General features: G+C 59.9%; 2 protein-coding genes across 5 annotated transcripts in view; one reads left to right on the forward strand and one right to left on the reverse strand.

The window, feature by feature from the left end:
• The window catches only part of AP3D1 (adaptor related protein complex 3 subunit delta 1), a 39,848-nt gene extending 28,887 nt beyond the window's left edge, over positions 1 to 10,961 (forward strand). For 2 of the 3 annotated variants that reach the window (XM_026019374.2, XM_026019376.2), the window contains exons 18-32: positions 578 to 649; positions 1,461 to 1,536; positions 2,015 to 2,217; positions 2,492 to 2,565; positions 2,664 to 2,853; positions 3,138 to 3,197; positions 3,555 to 3,671; positions 4,491 to 4,637; positions 4,988 to 5,035; positions 5,434 to 5,623; positions 5,748 to 5,836; positions 5,916 to 6,001; positions 6,502 to 6,623; positions 6,716 to 6,795; positions 9,931 to 10,961. In XM_026019374.2, coding sequence (XP_025875159.1) covers positions 578 to 649; positions 1,461 to 1,536; positions 2,015 to 2,217; positions 2,492 to 2,565; positions 2,664 to 2,853; positions 3,138 to 3,197; positions 3,555 to 3,671; positions 4,491 to 4,637; positions 4,988 to 5,035; positions 5,434 to 5,623; positions 5,748 to 5,836; positions 5,916 to 6,001; positions 6,502 to 6,623; positions 6,716 to 6,795; positions 9,931 to 10,026 — 1,650 coding nt within the window. In that variant the 3' untranslated portion in view covers positions 10,027 to 10,961. Of the gene's footprint in view, positions 1 to 577; positions 650 to 1,460; positions 1,537 to 2,014; positions 2,218 to 2,491; positions 2,566 to 2,663; positions 2,854 to 3,137; positions 3,198 to 3,554; positions 3,672 to 4,490; positions 4,645 to 4,987; positions 5,036 to 5,433; positions 5,624 to 5,747; positions 5,837 to 5,915; positions 6,002 to 6,501; positions 6,624 to 6,715; positions 6,796 to 9,930 lie in introns of all 3 variants that reach the window. The other variant, XR_003238190.2, reaches the window with a different exon arrangement.
• Positions 10,962 to 12,141: 1,180 nt separating this feature from the next.
• On the reverse strand, positions 12,142 to 14,824 carry IZUMO4 (IZUMO family member 4). 2 transcript variants are annotated; one of them, XM_072721900.1, is made up of 10 exons: positions 14,555 to 14,824; positions 14,340 to 14,420; positions 14,174 to 14,245; positions 13,791 to 13,817; positions 13,619 to 13,694; positions 13,415 to 13,462; positions 13,316 to 13,330; positions 13,040 to 13,057; positions 12,773 to 12,787; positions 12,207 to 12,445 (listed from the first exon to the last, which is right to left on the reverse strand). In XM_072721900.1, the coding sequence occupies exons 1-10, from the start codon at positions 14,766 to 14,768 to the stop codon at positions 12,355 to 12,357; spliced, it is 657 nt and encodes a 218-aa protein (XP_072578001.1). In that variant the 5' UTR covers positions 14,769 to 14,824; the 3' UTR covers positions 12,207 to 12,354. The 2 variants fall into 2 exon arrangements, with proteins under 2 accessions (XP_072578000.1, XP_072578001.1); XM_072721899.1 differs by lacking the exons at positions 13,316 to 13,330; positions 13,415 to 13,462 and having other exon boundaries at positions 12,142 to 12,445.
• Between the last annotated feature and the right edge of the window lie 243 nt (positions 14,825 to 15,067).

Genomic DNA, 15,067 nt, shown 5'->3' on the forward strand with positions numbered 1-15,067 from the left:
TTGGGGTTTGTTGAAATGGGTAGTAGCGTCTCTTGAGGCCAGTGCTCCTCAGAGAGAGGCATGGGGGCTTTGCTCCTCTTCTCTTGAGTGCAGGACTTACAACATGCGATGTGGAGATGGCCTGGAAAAGAACAAAGATACTGTGGCCCCCCCAACTCCCCACTGCACCATGTCTGGCTCCTTTCTTTCTGAAATAAGGGGTCCCTCCAGGAGCCCCTCCTCTCCTCATGACCTGTCCTGCCCTTGGCCAACCCCTCTGCAAGCTGAACCTTTAGGCAATGTGATCTGATTCCTAGCTCAGCTCTTCTTTGGAGCTGAGTGGCCTCAAATAGCTCACCCAGCCTCTCTGAACTCCCATCCTTGAAACAGAGCTGGTCATCTCCACCTCCTGAGCTCCTTCCTGACCTTAATCCTCCTGCTGTGGTCTTCCTATTGGCTAAGGGCCAACAGTAAAGTTCTGTGGCTTCCCAGGCCTGCCTGGGGCCGGGAACAAGGAGGTAGCCCACACCCAGAAGGGAGGGGATGTGTTCCACCTGTATGTAGTTACTGACATGTGTCTTGACTCCTGTCCCTGCAGCGTCGAGAAGCCCGGAAGCAGGAACAGGCCAACAACCCATTCTACATCAAAAGTTCCCCGTCCCCCCAGAAGGTAAGGCTGGTTCCAAGTCGTCCTGGTAAACATTTCCTCCCCCACAGCCTCATAAGAGCCCCGTCCGCACTCAGACAGCAGGGGTATCCTCTGCAGGGTGGCATTTTACTGTCACAGTAGATCCATGTGACCCAACTGCCAGGTGGGTCCTGCCTATGACACCGCGTGAAGGCAGCGTTTAGATCTTAACGCAGGGGATCCCTGGGTGGCGCAGTGGTTTGGTGCCTGCCTTTGGCCCAGGGCGCGATCCTGGAGATCCGGGATCGAATCCCAGGTCGGGCTCCCGGTGCATGGAGCCTGCTTTTCCTTCTGCTTGTGTCTCTGCCTCTCTCTCTCTCTCTGTGACTATCATAAATAAATAAAAATTAAAAAAAAAATAGATCATAACGCAGGTGGTACCCACTGCCTTCGTCCACATCCTTCCCCCGCTGGGTGCCCCCCAGGTAGACCTGGCTGCACATGAGTCTCTTGGTTCCTCCTTTGGGATTGCTAGGTAACCTCGTGACTCTGCTCAGCCTTCTCAGGGGCCACAGATGGCCCCCACCACTCCTGCAACATCTGGCTTTCTGACTCTGGCCATCCTGGTGGGCGCTAAGTACTCATTAGGTACAGGCCTTATATCTGGCTTGGGCTCATTTACATATACAGGCCAGTCTCCCAGTCTAGCCAGCCATTCTCCCCACCATGCCCTATTGGAGCCACAAGGCCCCAGGCTGTCTGCCTCTTTTGTGCTGGGCTGCAGCCCCTGCTCAGGCATCCCTGTCTGTCCCACCTGTTCTGTCCAGTAACGCCCTGATGCTTACTTCTCCAGCGGTACCAGGACGTGCCTGGGGTGGAGCATATACCTGTGGTGCAGATAGACCTCTCGGTGCCCCTGAAGGTGCCAGGCAAGTGTTTGCATGGGCAGCATAAGCCCGCCCCAGGAGTTCCCATCAGCGAGGGCAGTGGGAGCTGAGTTCAGGCCCCAGATGCTGTCATGGGCCAACCTTGAAAGTCTCCAGCTTGGCATGCTAGCTCTCTGCTGCACCCCATGCTGCCTCCTTGGCTGGGGCAGGTCCCAGCTTGGGGGCTGGACAGGAGGCACAAGTCAAGGACCCAAGTGTCTTTGCACTGTTGCCACCTCATTTTTTTCCCCAAGCCCTAGCTCCCCACGTGTCCCTGCTGCCCTGGGCCGGCACGTCAGCATTCTGAAAGCCTCTGCCTCCAGGCAGCCAGAGGGGTGGTGCCTACACGATTCCTCACCTCTCTCCAGCACAGACCACAGAGGGCTGTGGGGCCCCCTTCCTGCTGAGTCTGTGGGGGCCACCTGCCCCCACCTGGCTATCAGGGCAGCGGCCAAGCACCGGGTCATGTGCACACCCGCAGGGATGCCCATGTCGGACCAGTACGTGAAGCTAGAGGAGGAGCGGAGGCACCGCCAGAGGCTGGAGAGGGACAAGAAGAGAAAGAAGAAGAAGGACAAGGACAAGAAGGGCAAGCCTCGGCGCCACGGCTCCCTGCACACAGAGAGCGATGATGACCTGGCCCCAGCGCAGCAGGTGGACATCGTCACCGAGGAGATGCCTGAGGTCAGCCCGTTGGGCCTTCCCGTCCTCCCACTTCTGCTTCTTCTATGGCCCAGGGAGGCTTGCAGCCAGCACTCGCTGTGCACCAGGCTGTAGAGCAGGGTCTTGAGCTGTGAGCCGGAGACCCTGGTGCATCCTGACCTCACTGTCTGCTCCAGATGAGCTCCCCTCGTGGGTGTGGGCCTCGCTGTCCATTTCTGAGAAGGGCGTGAGGGGCTCCACGGACCCACCAGGCTCGGGACTGGGCAGACTGGATGGTTTTCCTTTCTTCCCTCAGAACGCTCTCCCTAGTGACGAGGACGACAAAGACCCCAACGACCCCTACAGGGCCCTGGACATCGACCTGGACAAGTAAGTGGGGGCAGCCCGGGGCTGCCCGTGTTCGCCAAGTCCCCGTGTTCTCCAAGTCCCCGTCTCCACACTCTGTGACCCACCCACCCTGCCCCCAGGCCCCTAGCTGACAGCGAGAAGCTGCCTGTCCAGAAACACAGGAACGCGGAGACCTCCAAGTCTCCTGAGAAGGAGGACGTCCCCGTCGTGGAAAAGAAGGTCAAGAAGCCCAAGAAGAAAGATAAGAAGCACAGAGAGAAGGAGCGAGAGAAGAAGGAGAAGGGGAAGGAGGCGAGGGTGGAGAAGGAGGTAGGTGGGCCCCACGACTCCCCATGCTGAGCTGCACGTCCCTCCGTGTCTGCACATGTGGTCCACCCGTGTGGTCACACCAGGGGAAGGGTTGCAGGTTTAGAGAAATATCTGTGGGTCGTGCTGCTTTCTCACGGCCTGGCGTTGGGACACCTTGGGCTGCTTGTTCTCCTGGCGGTGATAGAAGCACCTCCGCGGCCTCCAGACCTGGCATTGTGGTCAGCTCCCTGTGTGTTGGGATCCCATGGAGCTGAAGCCAAAGGCCTGTCTTCCTGTGGTTTCAGGGCGAGGACTTGGATTTCTGGCTGTCCACCACGCCGCTGCCTGCTGCAGCCCCAGCCCCGGTAAGAGCCCCAGGGAGCAGCTGTGATGCATGTGCCTCTCCGAGGCATCCAGGGACACCTCCTCTGGCTCTGCCCTCCGTAGGGCTGTGTGGGCGTGGGGCACCCCTGCACAGATTTGGGCCAACCTGGTCCCTTGCCTGAAGTCTGGCGCAGTCAGTGGCTGCAGGAGCAGCCTCCAGAGCTCCAGCCTGGCTCAGGCCTCTGCCAGCTGCCTGTGCTTTCTGGCGGCCATGCACACATGCTGACCAAATGCCTGGTGTGCTGACGCAGATGGGGTCAAGATGCGGTGGGGGGTGGAGGACACCCCAGCCTGGGCCCTGGCTTCCCCCTCGAGCCCCAGCACCCGGCTCCCTGCAGGAAGAGCCTGGAGTGAATGCCGTCATCGCTGCCCCCAAGGAAGAGGATGAGGAACCCCAGAGAGAGGAGCAGGGTGATGAGGAAGATGATGAGGACAATGAGCGGGACCCTGGGAAGGTGAGGATGCCTACCCTGGGTGTCCTGAGTGGACTGTGGGGAGAGTTACTGCTTGCTGCCTGACTACGATGCGTGGAGGTCCTTCGGGGAGGCATCCTGTTGCTGTGCTTCTGGGCTTTTAGTTTTCATGATAGCGCTGGTATCACTCACATGCTGTGAAATTTATCTTTTTAAGGTATGTGATTCAGTGCCATAGAGTATATTCACAGGGTTGTGCAGCCGTTCTCTCTTTCTAGAACATTCTATTAGCCCAAAGGAAACCCCATCTCCATAAGTTGTCGCCCCCACGAGCCCTGTCCCCGTCTATGGAGAAGCCTGTTCTGGACATCTCACATATGTGGACTCACACACCGTGGGGCCTTCTGTGTCTAGTTCCCTCCCTGGGCATCCTGGGCTCGGGGTCAGACCCTGGGGCGGCATGTGGGGGCCCTCGCTCGTCTATGTGCGTACCCACTGAGGTTTCCGCCTTTCATTTGTTGGGAATTGTGCCGCTGTGAATATGTGTTCTCATCTGTCTTGGGAGCACAGTGAGGACCTGGTGTCGGGTGTCCTGCTGGCCTCCCCGGGGGTGTAACCTGTAGGCAGGGACTGTCTCACTGAGCAGTGGGTCCCAGGTCCTCGCCCCTTCCCCAGGAACCTGGGGCCTGCCGCTCTGTCCGCTCCGTCACATGTGCTCCTTAGCGCAGCCCACTGATCCACGCCTCAACCCCCGTGACACATGGGAGCGTGGCCTGAGAGCCGCAGCGTGTGCCGTTCCTCAGGGGCCCCACCGGTGGGAGGAGATTGAGAGCTGACTGTGACCTATGTGTTTTGTTCCAGAAATCTTCCAAGCATAAGAAGAAGAAGCACAAGAAGGAGAAGGAGGAGAGATCTAAAGACAAGAAGAAATCCAAGAAGAAAAAGCCTCCCGGCGACGAGGCAGCAGAGCCTGTCGAGAACGGCGCGCTTGATGAGGAGCCCCTCCCGGTGAGGGGTACTTCACTCGCCTCCCGAGGGGCCCCCGCAGCCCGCCAAGGCCTCGACACAGGGAGACACCCGAGTCTAGGAGCCGCGGCAGTGGGGCCTCTGGGCGCGGGGTTGTGGGGGAGCCCCGGGGGCTCTGGGCGTCAGGGAGGTGGCGCTGCCATGTGGCTGGAGTCCCTGAGGTACAGGCTCGTGTGGTCTAGGACACAGGGGTGCACTTGCCCCCTGGTTTTTTTCAGTCCCAGTGTTTCCCACCTGGAGCACTCCGCAGGTCGTGACAGGCCCTGTCCTGTGGGCAGCCGCTGCCCTCAGGTTCTCGCTGGCCAAAGCTCAGTGTTTCTCTTTGTTTCCAGCCCATGTCCAGCTACTGCCTCCTGGCCGAGAATTCCTACATTAAAATGGTGAGTAGTATGGGTATTTGAGGGTGCCAGGGCCCGGGGTAGGCTCTGCGGTCCTTTCTCTGCGAGGAGAGGGCAGTGGGGTGTTGGGGACAGTGGACCCTCCCAGGGCTCCTGCTTCTAGAGCTTCCCTCAGTGGAGCCTTTCTGGGGGGAGAGGCGCATGTGGGTATTTCCTGCTGCATGGGACCGCGATGTGGGTGGGCCGGGATTGGCATGATGGCTGGCCTCCGCCAGGGACAAGGCAGGGGCAGCTTGAACCATGGGCAGCACAGGAATAGCGTTCTTGCGTAGGGATTCGGGTACTTTCCCTTCTCAGAGGCGGTCCGCCTTTGCATGAGTGTCACTGGTACTCCCGAGCCCCTTGTGTGGGGCCAGGCTAACCCCGACCTCGCCCTGCAGACGTACGACATCCAGGGCAACCTGCAGAAGGACAGCCAGGTCACCGTGTCCGTCGTTTTGGAGAATCAGAGCAGCAGCTTTTTGAAGAACATGGAGCTCAACGTGCTGGATTCACTCAACACCAAGCTGGCCCGGCCAGAGGGCTCCTCCGTCCATGACGGTGTCCCGGTGCCTTTCCAGTTGCCCCCAGGTGTGCAGGCCACGGGCATCTGACCAGCGTGGGCTCACGTCACTGCCACCTGCCAGGGTGCCAGGCAACAGCCAGGCACCGCCCCATGCCACACTCAGGCCCTCACTCTTCCTCCCTTCCCCAGGCATCTCCAACGAGGCCCAGTTTGTGTTCACCATCCAGAGCATCGTCATGGCCCAGAAGCTCAAGGGGACCCTGTCCTTCATCGCCAAGGTACCAGGGCTTGAGGTGATGGTGGAAGCCCACAGGATGGCCCCTGCCTCCTGCTCACTCTCTGCTCCTGCTCCCGCAGAATGACGAAGGCTCCACCCACGAGAAGCTGGACTTCAAGCTGCACTTCAGCTGTACCTCGTACTTGGTCACAACGCCGTGCTACAGGTGTGCGGCCACACACACCCCTTACGTTCACACTCTGTGCCGTGAGCCGGCAAACGTCCTCAGACCTCAGGCATGAGAACGTAGGGCGTGTGATTGCCCCAGGTCAGCTTGGACCTGGTGGCACGGACAGCAGATGCTGGCTCTCGCAGTGCCGGAGGCTGGCCGGCCGTGATGGGGTGTCGGCAGGGCTGGGTCCTCTCCGTGACCCTCTCCGTGGCATGTAGACCCTGCCTTACCACACGGTCTTACCTGTGCGTGGGTTTGTGCCTCGACCTGCTCTTTTTAGGGCACTGGTTGTATTCCATTAGGGCCCTGTCTCAAAATACAGTCAAATTCTGAGGTCCAAGGGTCAGGATTCAGCACAAGCATTGTGTTGGGGGCATGGGATAGCCCATGGCATCTCAGGGACCCTCAGAGACCTCGAGCTGCAGGTGCCACCCAGGGGCGGGGCTGGGAAGCCTGCCTGTTGTCAGCCTCTCTGCCCCATGTCCTTCCCGCAGTGACGCCTTTGCCAAGTTGCTGGAGTCTGGGGACCTGAGCATGAGCTCAATCAAAGTCGATGGCATTAGTATGTCCTTCCAGAACCTTCTGGCAAAGATCTGTTTTCATCACCATTTTTCTGGTAAGAGGTGGGACGTGGCTTGTACGCCTGTGGGGTTGCCCCTCTGCCCCCTGCGGCCCAGCTCCAGCCTCACCGCGCGCCCTCCGTTGCAGTGGTGGAGAGAGTGGACTCGTGCGCCTCCATGTACAGCCGCTCCATCCAGGGCCACCACGTCTGCCTCCTGGTGAAGAAGGTGAGCCCCGGCCCACACAGGCACCCCTCGGCTCCACCACCTCGCTGCCAGAGCCAGCCCTTGCCCTCCGGGCCCTGACGGTTGTTGGGTTCCAGCGTGTGGCTGAGGGCCAGTGAGCCTGTGTTCGGGGCACTCGCAGCCTCCTCGGCAGAGTTGGGCGTGTGCCCCCTCCTGTGGCTCCTGGGAGACACTGTGCGTAGGGCCGGTGCTTGCTTGCTCCTTTCCTCGGGCGGCTGGGGGCGGTGCCGGTCCTCCCACCAGGTTTACCTGCGTCCTCTCAGGTGAACCCGGGGTCATGTGCTCTCCACCTGAGCTGGCAGATCCATGTGGGTAGAGTCCTTGGTTCTCTTCTTCACCATCAGCGGGTCTGTGGTGGTGTCTTCCCTCGGTCCTGCATTGGCAACGTGTGTTCCAGTTTTTCTTGGTCTTCCTGGCTGCGGGTTTATCAGCTGCGTGTTTTTCTTAGCTGTGTTTCTGGGGGCGCCTGGATGGACCTCCGACGGTCGAGCTCAGCTCAGGTGTCTATCTCAGGGTCACGAGATCAAGCCCCACGCTGGGCTCCACAGTAGGTATGGAGCCTACTTCAAAACAAATGAAACTACCTTTGTAGAAGTTTTGCTGTTTTTGAGCGATACAGATTGTTTTCTTTTTTTCCTTTTTGTTTACTCTTTTATATGGTGGTTTAGGTGGAAGCTGAGACTCTGCTCTTCTCATGTAGAGATTAGTGCTGTCCGTTTCCCCTCAAAGTAGCACTTTAGCTGAACCCCACAAATTTTTATAGGTTCTGTTTTCGTATTTCTATACATTTCATGACATTTTCTGATGTCTGCTTCCAGTTCTGTGATCCACAGGTTCCTTAGACCTGTGGTGTTTAGTTTTCCAGCATTTCGATGGTTTTCTACTCCTGATTTCTAGCTTGACGCCACCCTGGTTGGAGGATGTGCTGCTTCTGATTTTGGGTCTTTGAAAGTATGGAGATTTGTGTTCTGGCCGCAGACGTGGTCACCTGTGGCGGGTGGTGCTCCGTGGGTACATGGAGGGTCAGGGTTAGGGTTAGGATCAGTCCGTCGCTGTCACTGGGCCCCGCATGGCGATGGTCTCCATTCCTCTGGGCCCTCCCTTGCAGGCAGTCTCGCTGGCTCTGTGGGTCTGTTGGCGGATGCGTTGACTGAGCGTCACGGCATCTTGACCCACAAATGTCTCTCTTCCCATTGGGGTTTTGTCTGCTGTCAAGTCCTTTATCCAAAAAGTCAGTCTTGCTGTCTGGTGATTGGTGTCGACGTGGCGTTCCTTACCTTCGAGCCTGACTTTACCATGCTGGCGGGAGTGCTCTCGGGTGCAGTCCATGGGGCCATGTGTCCTCATGGCTGGGTGTGGTTAGACCACGCTAGGGGTTCCTCCTCCTTTCTTCTCCATCTGTGCTTACCGTTCACCTCTGCCCTCCCTCTCCTGTGTCTTGGGCTCAGCATTTGCCCCCCACCAGCCCCTCAGCCTCCTTTCGTGGGACCTGCTGTCAGGGATCACAGGACAGCTGCTGGAGACCCTCAGCCCCAGTGATCACCACAACCATCTGCACCTGCCTCCTGGTGGCTCTTCTAGAACAGGCCTGTGGCTCAAGATCCTGTCCCCAGGACTAGTTTTGGTGGGCGCGTTAGCCTGGACAGACCTTTCTCTAGGTGCTTTAAAATCACACCGATTTCAGTTGATCTCAGGGTCATGAGTTTGAGCCCTGCGTTAGGGGTAGAGAGGACTTAAAATGTTTTTTAAAGGGATCCCTGGGTGGCGCAGCGGTTTGGCGCCTGCCTTTGGCCCAGGGCGCGATCCTGGAGACCCGGGATCGAATCCCACGTCGGGCTCCCGGTGCATGGAGCCTGCTTCTCCCTCTGCCTGTGTCTCTGCCTCTCTCTCTCTCTCTGTGACTATCATAAAAAAAAAAAAAAAAAAAATTAAAAAAGTTTTTTAAAAAAAAAGTAAAAAAAAAAAAAAAAAAGTCTAGGGCAGCCTGGGTGGCTCAGTGTTTTAGCGCCACCTTAGGACCAGGGCGTGATCCTGGAGACCTGGGATCGAGTCCCAGGTCTGGCTCCCTGCATGAAGCCTGCTTCTCCCTCTGCCTGTGTCTCTGCCCACCATCCCCTTCCCTCTTTCTGTCTCTCATGAATAAAATAAAATCTTAAAAAAAAAAAGTCCTTTCTTGGCACTGGGTTATTCACGTCCCTGTGGTACCCCAACAACAGGGACGTGTGTTCGCATTCTTAGAGTGTCTGCGGCCCGCCTCCCCGCCCCTACCCTCTGTCTGTCCAGGTGAGGCTGTCCTTTGGCCCGGGTTCCCAGATTGTCTTCTCTGTTGTGGCCGTCTGCCATCAGTCTCACCCAGTGCATGTTTCGTGTTGAGGATGACGTGTTCACATCTAGAACTTCCATGGAGGAGGTGGTTCTTGAGATCTTACATTTCTTTGCTGAGGTGTGCTGTTTCCCTGTTTCAGTGACATTCGGGTATCCTCAGAGTAGGCTTGTGGGCCTGTGCCAGATGGCCCCACAGCTGCCTTATGCTGGCCTGGCCGTGGTCGTCTTTCCTGCTGAGCTGAGCTGGGCTTTCCCGGGTCTTTGGATGCTGAGTCACTCGGGGCTGTGTTCATGCTGTGGAGGGCGTGCGCACAGGCTTCATAGCCTCTCTCCTGCGTGTCAGGGCTGCTGCGTGTGGGCTCAGCCCCAGGCTGGCCCGGCCATGATCCCGTGGTGCATGTGCTCGTTAGGGCAACATCTACACATCCCAGTGCTGGGGAACCAACCCGGTGGCTCACAGACTGCTTTCCCCACGGTCCTCCCCGGGACCATCGAGGCTCTGGATGCTCCTCCCGAGGTCCCCCAGCGAGGATGCGGGTTTTTGGCATAATTCCCACGGTCTGCTGAGGCCCCGCGCAGTGCTGGATAGGGGTTCTCCAGTTCGAGGGTCGGGCCACCCCACGTGCCTCGCTGGTTCCAGGCAGACACGCATCTGACCCGGGACCCCTCCCTCATTGAATTCTCTGAGCACAGAAGGCGGCCTCGTGAAAAACTAAAAGGATGAACATACCGTCACGAGGCAATATCTTTGTGTTGTATTTCAAAATTCCATGGTGGTTTTCCCTCTTCCAGGGGGAGAAGTCCGTATCAGTCGACGGGAAATGCAGCGACTCGACGCTGCTGAGCAACTTGCTGGAGGAGATGAAAGCCACGCTGGCCAAGTGCTGAGCCCAGCCTGCGGCCTCGCCGGAACAGGGCACCCAGTGTTGACGTGGCGAGGTGACATGTTGCGTTGATGTATCCTGTCGTTGTTTTTACTTTGACTCTTTGCACTCTCTTTGGCAAGAAACCCGGATGCAGTCCCCACCGGCGAGGGCTCCAGTAGCTAGGCCGGCTGCCTGAGGAGCAGGCCTCACCGCCATCCAGGCCACGGGCGCTCGGTGGCTGGTGCAGGGCGGCGTGTCCTGCTTCTGTGAGGCCATCCGAGTCCCACGAGGTCCCCGGATATCCTGCCTGGGGGCTCCTGCTCACCACAGAGACACTCCCTCCGCCCTCTCCGCTGTGGCCAGAGGGTCGTGCAGGCTGCTGTCTGTTGTGTTCTCTGCGTCCTACTCGCGTGTTCGTGTGTCAGACGGGGGCTGCCACCTGCCATGGAAGTCCAGTCACCATCCCTGACGGAGCACAACCTGCACCCTTTGGTTTACAGTTTTTTCCTGTTCAGTGAGATGTGTCTCCGTCAGCATTGTTTGGTGAGTGGTGGGACTGTTGGGGATTCCAAGTCCTTCCTGTTGCTCAACGCTCCACAGGGTTGGTTCCACGTCGTGCCCGCAGCTGCTGGGAAGGCTCACTCCTGGGGTGGCCCCGGCCCCTGGAATGCACCCCACGGAGGGGGCATGGGGACCCCAGGCCACGCCCATGAGATGCACTTCCTCAGAGGTGATGGTCTTCAACGACGTCATGACTTCCTTCTGACGAACACTGTCACTTTAGCATGTAGAGTAATCTATTACAGAATCCTGTGCGGTGATTCTAGAACCTCAAAATTGTATGATGTGTTATATAAGAATTGATTTGCTATCGACATTCCCAGATAAAGGAGAGAGACATATCACGCTGCTGTAATGATTTTGTGTCAAGATGATCCAATAAACTTGTAAAACAGATGTTTATCTGTTGGATGTCCTGCCCATGCCAGCGTGTGGGGACCGCCTCACAGTCCTTGAGTAGCCCTGTTCCCTCCTTCCCCAGGTGGTGGTGGTGAGGTCATCCCCACAGCGTCCAGGCACCTGAGCTTGGCCAGTGTGGCAAGGAGCCGCCTGAGCCCACCCATGGGGCTCTGGAAGGCCCACCAGCAATGCACAGTGGGCATGCCCTACCTTCCCTTCCCAGGGGACCCCACTAGGAGGGGCTTTGCGGGCGATGGTGGGAGGCAGGCCCTACTTGTTCTAATTTGCCACATTTCCGCTGGCTTTACTGACACGTGGACAAGAGACAATTCGAGACAAGTAACGCTGGGTGGGGAGATGGAAAGCTGGACGGCTCATCGAGCTTGAATCCCACGCTGGAGAGTGCGGAGCCCAGACCCAGACAATCCCCGGCTTGGGGTCCCTCATGAGACCGGCCTTCGGCAGCCCACCTTCCACCAGTGTCCCTGTTTGAGAATCACCCGCCCCAAACACCAGCCACAAGGCTTTCTCACTCTTCTCAGTGGAAAAAAGCCACGTGTCACGTATTCAGGCCAGATCCCTTGCTGGCCTTCTCCTCCCTCCCCAGGGCCAGGAAAGGTAAGCCTGGAGGGGCACACCCCACAGTGACGCGGCAAGGGCTCTGCTGGCCCCGCTAACCAGCCCTCACTCCCAACACCCATCCCCTCGGACGAGCACTTGGCCCAGGAGACTGTTCTGCACAGCTGCCAGGACGTCATTCTCAGGTGCCCTGTGCAACTTTCCTGACCTGCATGAACCCGCTGTGGCAGCCCTTCCAGGCACTAGGCTGCGTCCTGGTAGGACCCTAGTTCCCAAGTCCCTGCTCGTCTGTCTACATCATGCCATTTGGGGCCCATCTCTCTCAACCCACGTGGAGGGTTTGCAGAACACAGGTGGACTCCTGTGCTCTCATGGCTCAAGTTTAGTGCAATGGGGCGTGAACCCCAAGAGGCACGAAAGTTGGCCCTGGTTTGTACCAGACTGCGGCTCGCTGGGAGTCCTCAGGAGCACCCACCCGCTCCACAAGCTTGGTTCCGTGCAGAAAGTCTGCCCAGCTGTGTTCAGACGGATTGCGGTAAACAGGCACGGACATCTCTGGGGCCCCAGCCCCCGTTCCCTGGACAAGGATGCGCCGTGATGAGAAATGTGAGGGACATTTAATCATTGCATCTAATAGCTCTGTGACCCCGCCCGACAAAGCCACACACTGCTCCCAGCCCAGCCCCAGGCTCTGATGGGAGTGCAGGGGCTCGAGGCAGCAGCAGCCTGCTCCATGGGGTCAGGCTGGGACAGTCCAGCTGAGTCTGGCTCCACCTCAAGGCTAGGGCCGCTCTGGCAAACCCGGTGGTCATCAGTGCTGGGTCAGGCACTCGGAAGCATTTTCTAGAGTCAGGTTGGCCAAGTGTGGGGGCTCAAGACATGTGAAGCTTGGTGATATCAGACTGTTGGGGAGACATGGGTGCCCTCAGCCCTTCTGCACCCGCCTTGCCCCCCCGGCCCCCCAGCCCAGGGTCTTCGCTGGAGGCCTGGGGCACCGCAGACAAAACCCTCCAAGCTCAGTATGGAGGCCCTGTCCTGTTATCCCCTGGCCAGTACTGGGGTCACACCCAAGACTCCCACCACAAGCTGCAAAAGTGGGGGGTAGCCCTTGGGGAAATTGGCTATTGGGTTTTGATCTCTGGCTTAGGCTCAACCCTTCGGTATGGAGCCCCCCCTGCCCCCCCAGAGCCCACCCGGGGCCTCAGCCTGCTTCCCTCTGGGCCACTCACAAGGCTGGAGTGGTTCTGTGCATCGTCAGGAGGAGAAGCAGCTGATGTTTATTCATGAACTGATCACTTGGGTGTGGTTGCAGAGGTGACATCGGGGTTGTCCCAGGTGCACAGAGATCCCTGCCGGCTGTGGCTGCCCTGTCCCCAACTGTCCCTGTCTGTCCCCAACTGGGAGGCCCCCATTCCACCCCTTTCCTGACTGTCCCACATCCCTTTCAGAAGACCCAGCCAGGGTTTTGGGGAGGCAAAGGTAAGTGGGGTGCTTACCTTGTTTTGGTGTCCTGTCTGAAATACAGCACAGAGTCCCAGTTAGCCTCAAGCTTTAGGGCCTGTGGCCCCCTGGTCCCTCCACTGGGCCAGATCTATCATGGAGGGGCCCTCCCCAGCTCTGGCCACTGTCCTGCCCCCTGTGCAGCTGGGGTCCTGAGCACGGGGCCAGCCAGGGACTGCCTCCTGTGGCTGCCTTGGCACATACTCACCCACCAGGACTCACAAGCACACTGCCTCTGATAAAACTCACGTGGTTGGGGACAGGGGACTTACTTGTGCCACTTATTTCTACAACGACAGCAGGGTTGGAGTCAGGTAACGCCAGGGTTGGAGGTCACGGTGCCCTCCCGGAGCCCAGCTGCCCCAACTCACATGTAAAGGAGGAGGCCCTGTACGGCTGTTTCCCACTGTGCTGACGACCTGTGGGCACACGGGTGTGGAGATGGGGAGGCCCCAGATCCAAAACCCTGGGCTCACGGACAGGCCCCCACTGTGCCCCCCCGGGGGGCTGGAAGGCCACAGAGGGTCAGAGGTGGGTCCCTGGCAAGCCCACCCCCACCCCAGCCTGAGCCCTACTCGCAGTTGTAGCCAAAGCAGACGACGTGCGAGTCAGTGCAGTTGATGCAGGAGATGGTTTCGTACTGGAAGATGCCTGCAACACAGGAGATGCAGCCCCGGGCTCCCCCGCCTCGGCCTCCAGGGCCGCCACCACCACTGGGTCCTCCGGGCTGCACAGGGGCTCACTCACCACAGTGACGCTGACAGTCAATGCGGCCTGTGGGGACAAGAGGACCGACCTGTCCCTAGCTCCTGCCCTCCCCAAGGCTCACCCCGGGTGGCCCAGCCTGGGATGGAGCCAGCTGCTGGGGCAGGGCGGCAGCACTACTCACCCAGGCCTCCAGGCCCGGGCAGGGGGAGGTGGCAGGGAGGTGGCAGGGAGGCGCGGGGTTTATCCAAGGGACCTTACCGCTGCCTACGGGATCGAAGGGGGACCCTGCCTCGGGGAGTTGCCCCTCCCCCCTCCGGTGTCCGTGGGCCCATCCATGTCCCTCCAGCCCCAGCCTCCCAGGGACTCCTGAAATAATACGCGGCCCTCCCCCACCACGTACCCCCTCGGCCCTCCGTGCTCACTTTCGATGATGGCGTTCTGGATGAGATGCACCTGCTCCCGGAAGATGGCTCGCAGCTCGTTGGGAAAATATCCTGGTGGGGGTGGGCAGGTGGGCAGGAGGGAGGTCAGGCCGCGGCGGGCGGAGGGGGGCCGATCGATTCCCGCGCGTGGCGGCCGCCCCCTTACCGGGGAAATACATCTTCCCCTGGTACAGCTGGTCCATCTTCCCGTACACGGCGTCCGCCACTTGGTCCAGCTTCTCCCGGGCTGGGGGCGGGAGGGGGCGCAGGTGAGCGGCCCGGGCCGGGGGCGGGGAGGGGGCGGGGGCGCAGGTGAGCGGCCGGGGGCGGGGGCGGGGCCGGGGGCGGGGCGGGGAGGGGGCGCGCCCGGGCGGCCCTCACTGATCTCCGCGGGGATGGCCAGGTGCAGCTCCTTCAAGGTGTCCCGGCTCCAGTCGGCGAGCAGCGAGCCCGACACGGGGATGTCGCCCACCCACCAGGACTTGAGGTTCACGTGATGGCGGTAGAAGGAGAACTTCTCCGAGAAGTTGCCGTGGCAGTGCAGGCAGCCGCGGGCCAGCGCCGCGGTCAGGCCGAGCCACAGCAACAGGGCCATGGCCCGCCCGCGCCCGCCGCCCGCCAACCGACGGCGCCCCCGCGCCCCGCCCCCGGCGCAGGCCCCGCCCCGCAACGGACAACCGCCGGCCCCGCCCACGCAGGCCCCGCCCCGCCCCGCAAGCTCCGCCCCCAGGCCGCGCCCCACGCATGCGCCCACGGCACACGCAAGCTCCGCCCCCCGGGCTGGCGCAGGCCCGAAGACACGCTCCGCCTTCCCGGCTCCGCGCAAGCTCCGCCCCTAGGCCGCGGGCACCAGCCAATGGCGTCCCGGCCCGTTTCCGGTTGCCCGGCAACAGG

This window comes from Vulpes vulpes, chromosome 9 (assembly GCF_048418805.1).
Source record: "Vulpes vulpes isolate BD-2025 chromosome 9, VulVul3, whole genome shotgun sequence".
NCBI classification, from domain to species: Eukaryota; Metazoa; Chordata; class Mammalia; order Carnivora; family Canidae; genus Vulpes; species Vulpes vulpes.

Bases quoted from the DNA above. Each gene is read 5' to 3' on its own strand.
- IZUMO4 (XM_072721900.1), bottom strand. From the start codon at position 14,768: ATGGCCCTGTTGCTGTGGCTCGGCCTGACCGCGGCGCTGGCCCGCGGC. The intron at 14,246-14,339 runs GTAAGGGGGCGG...CACCCCCACCAG, and splicing joins GGGGAAGATGTATTTCCCCG to GATATTTTCCCAACGAGCTG. The intron at 13,818-14,173 runs GTGAGCACGGAG...TTGTCCCCACAG, and splicing joins CCAGAACGCCATCATCGAAA to GCCGCATTGACTGTCAGCGT.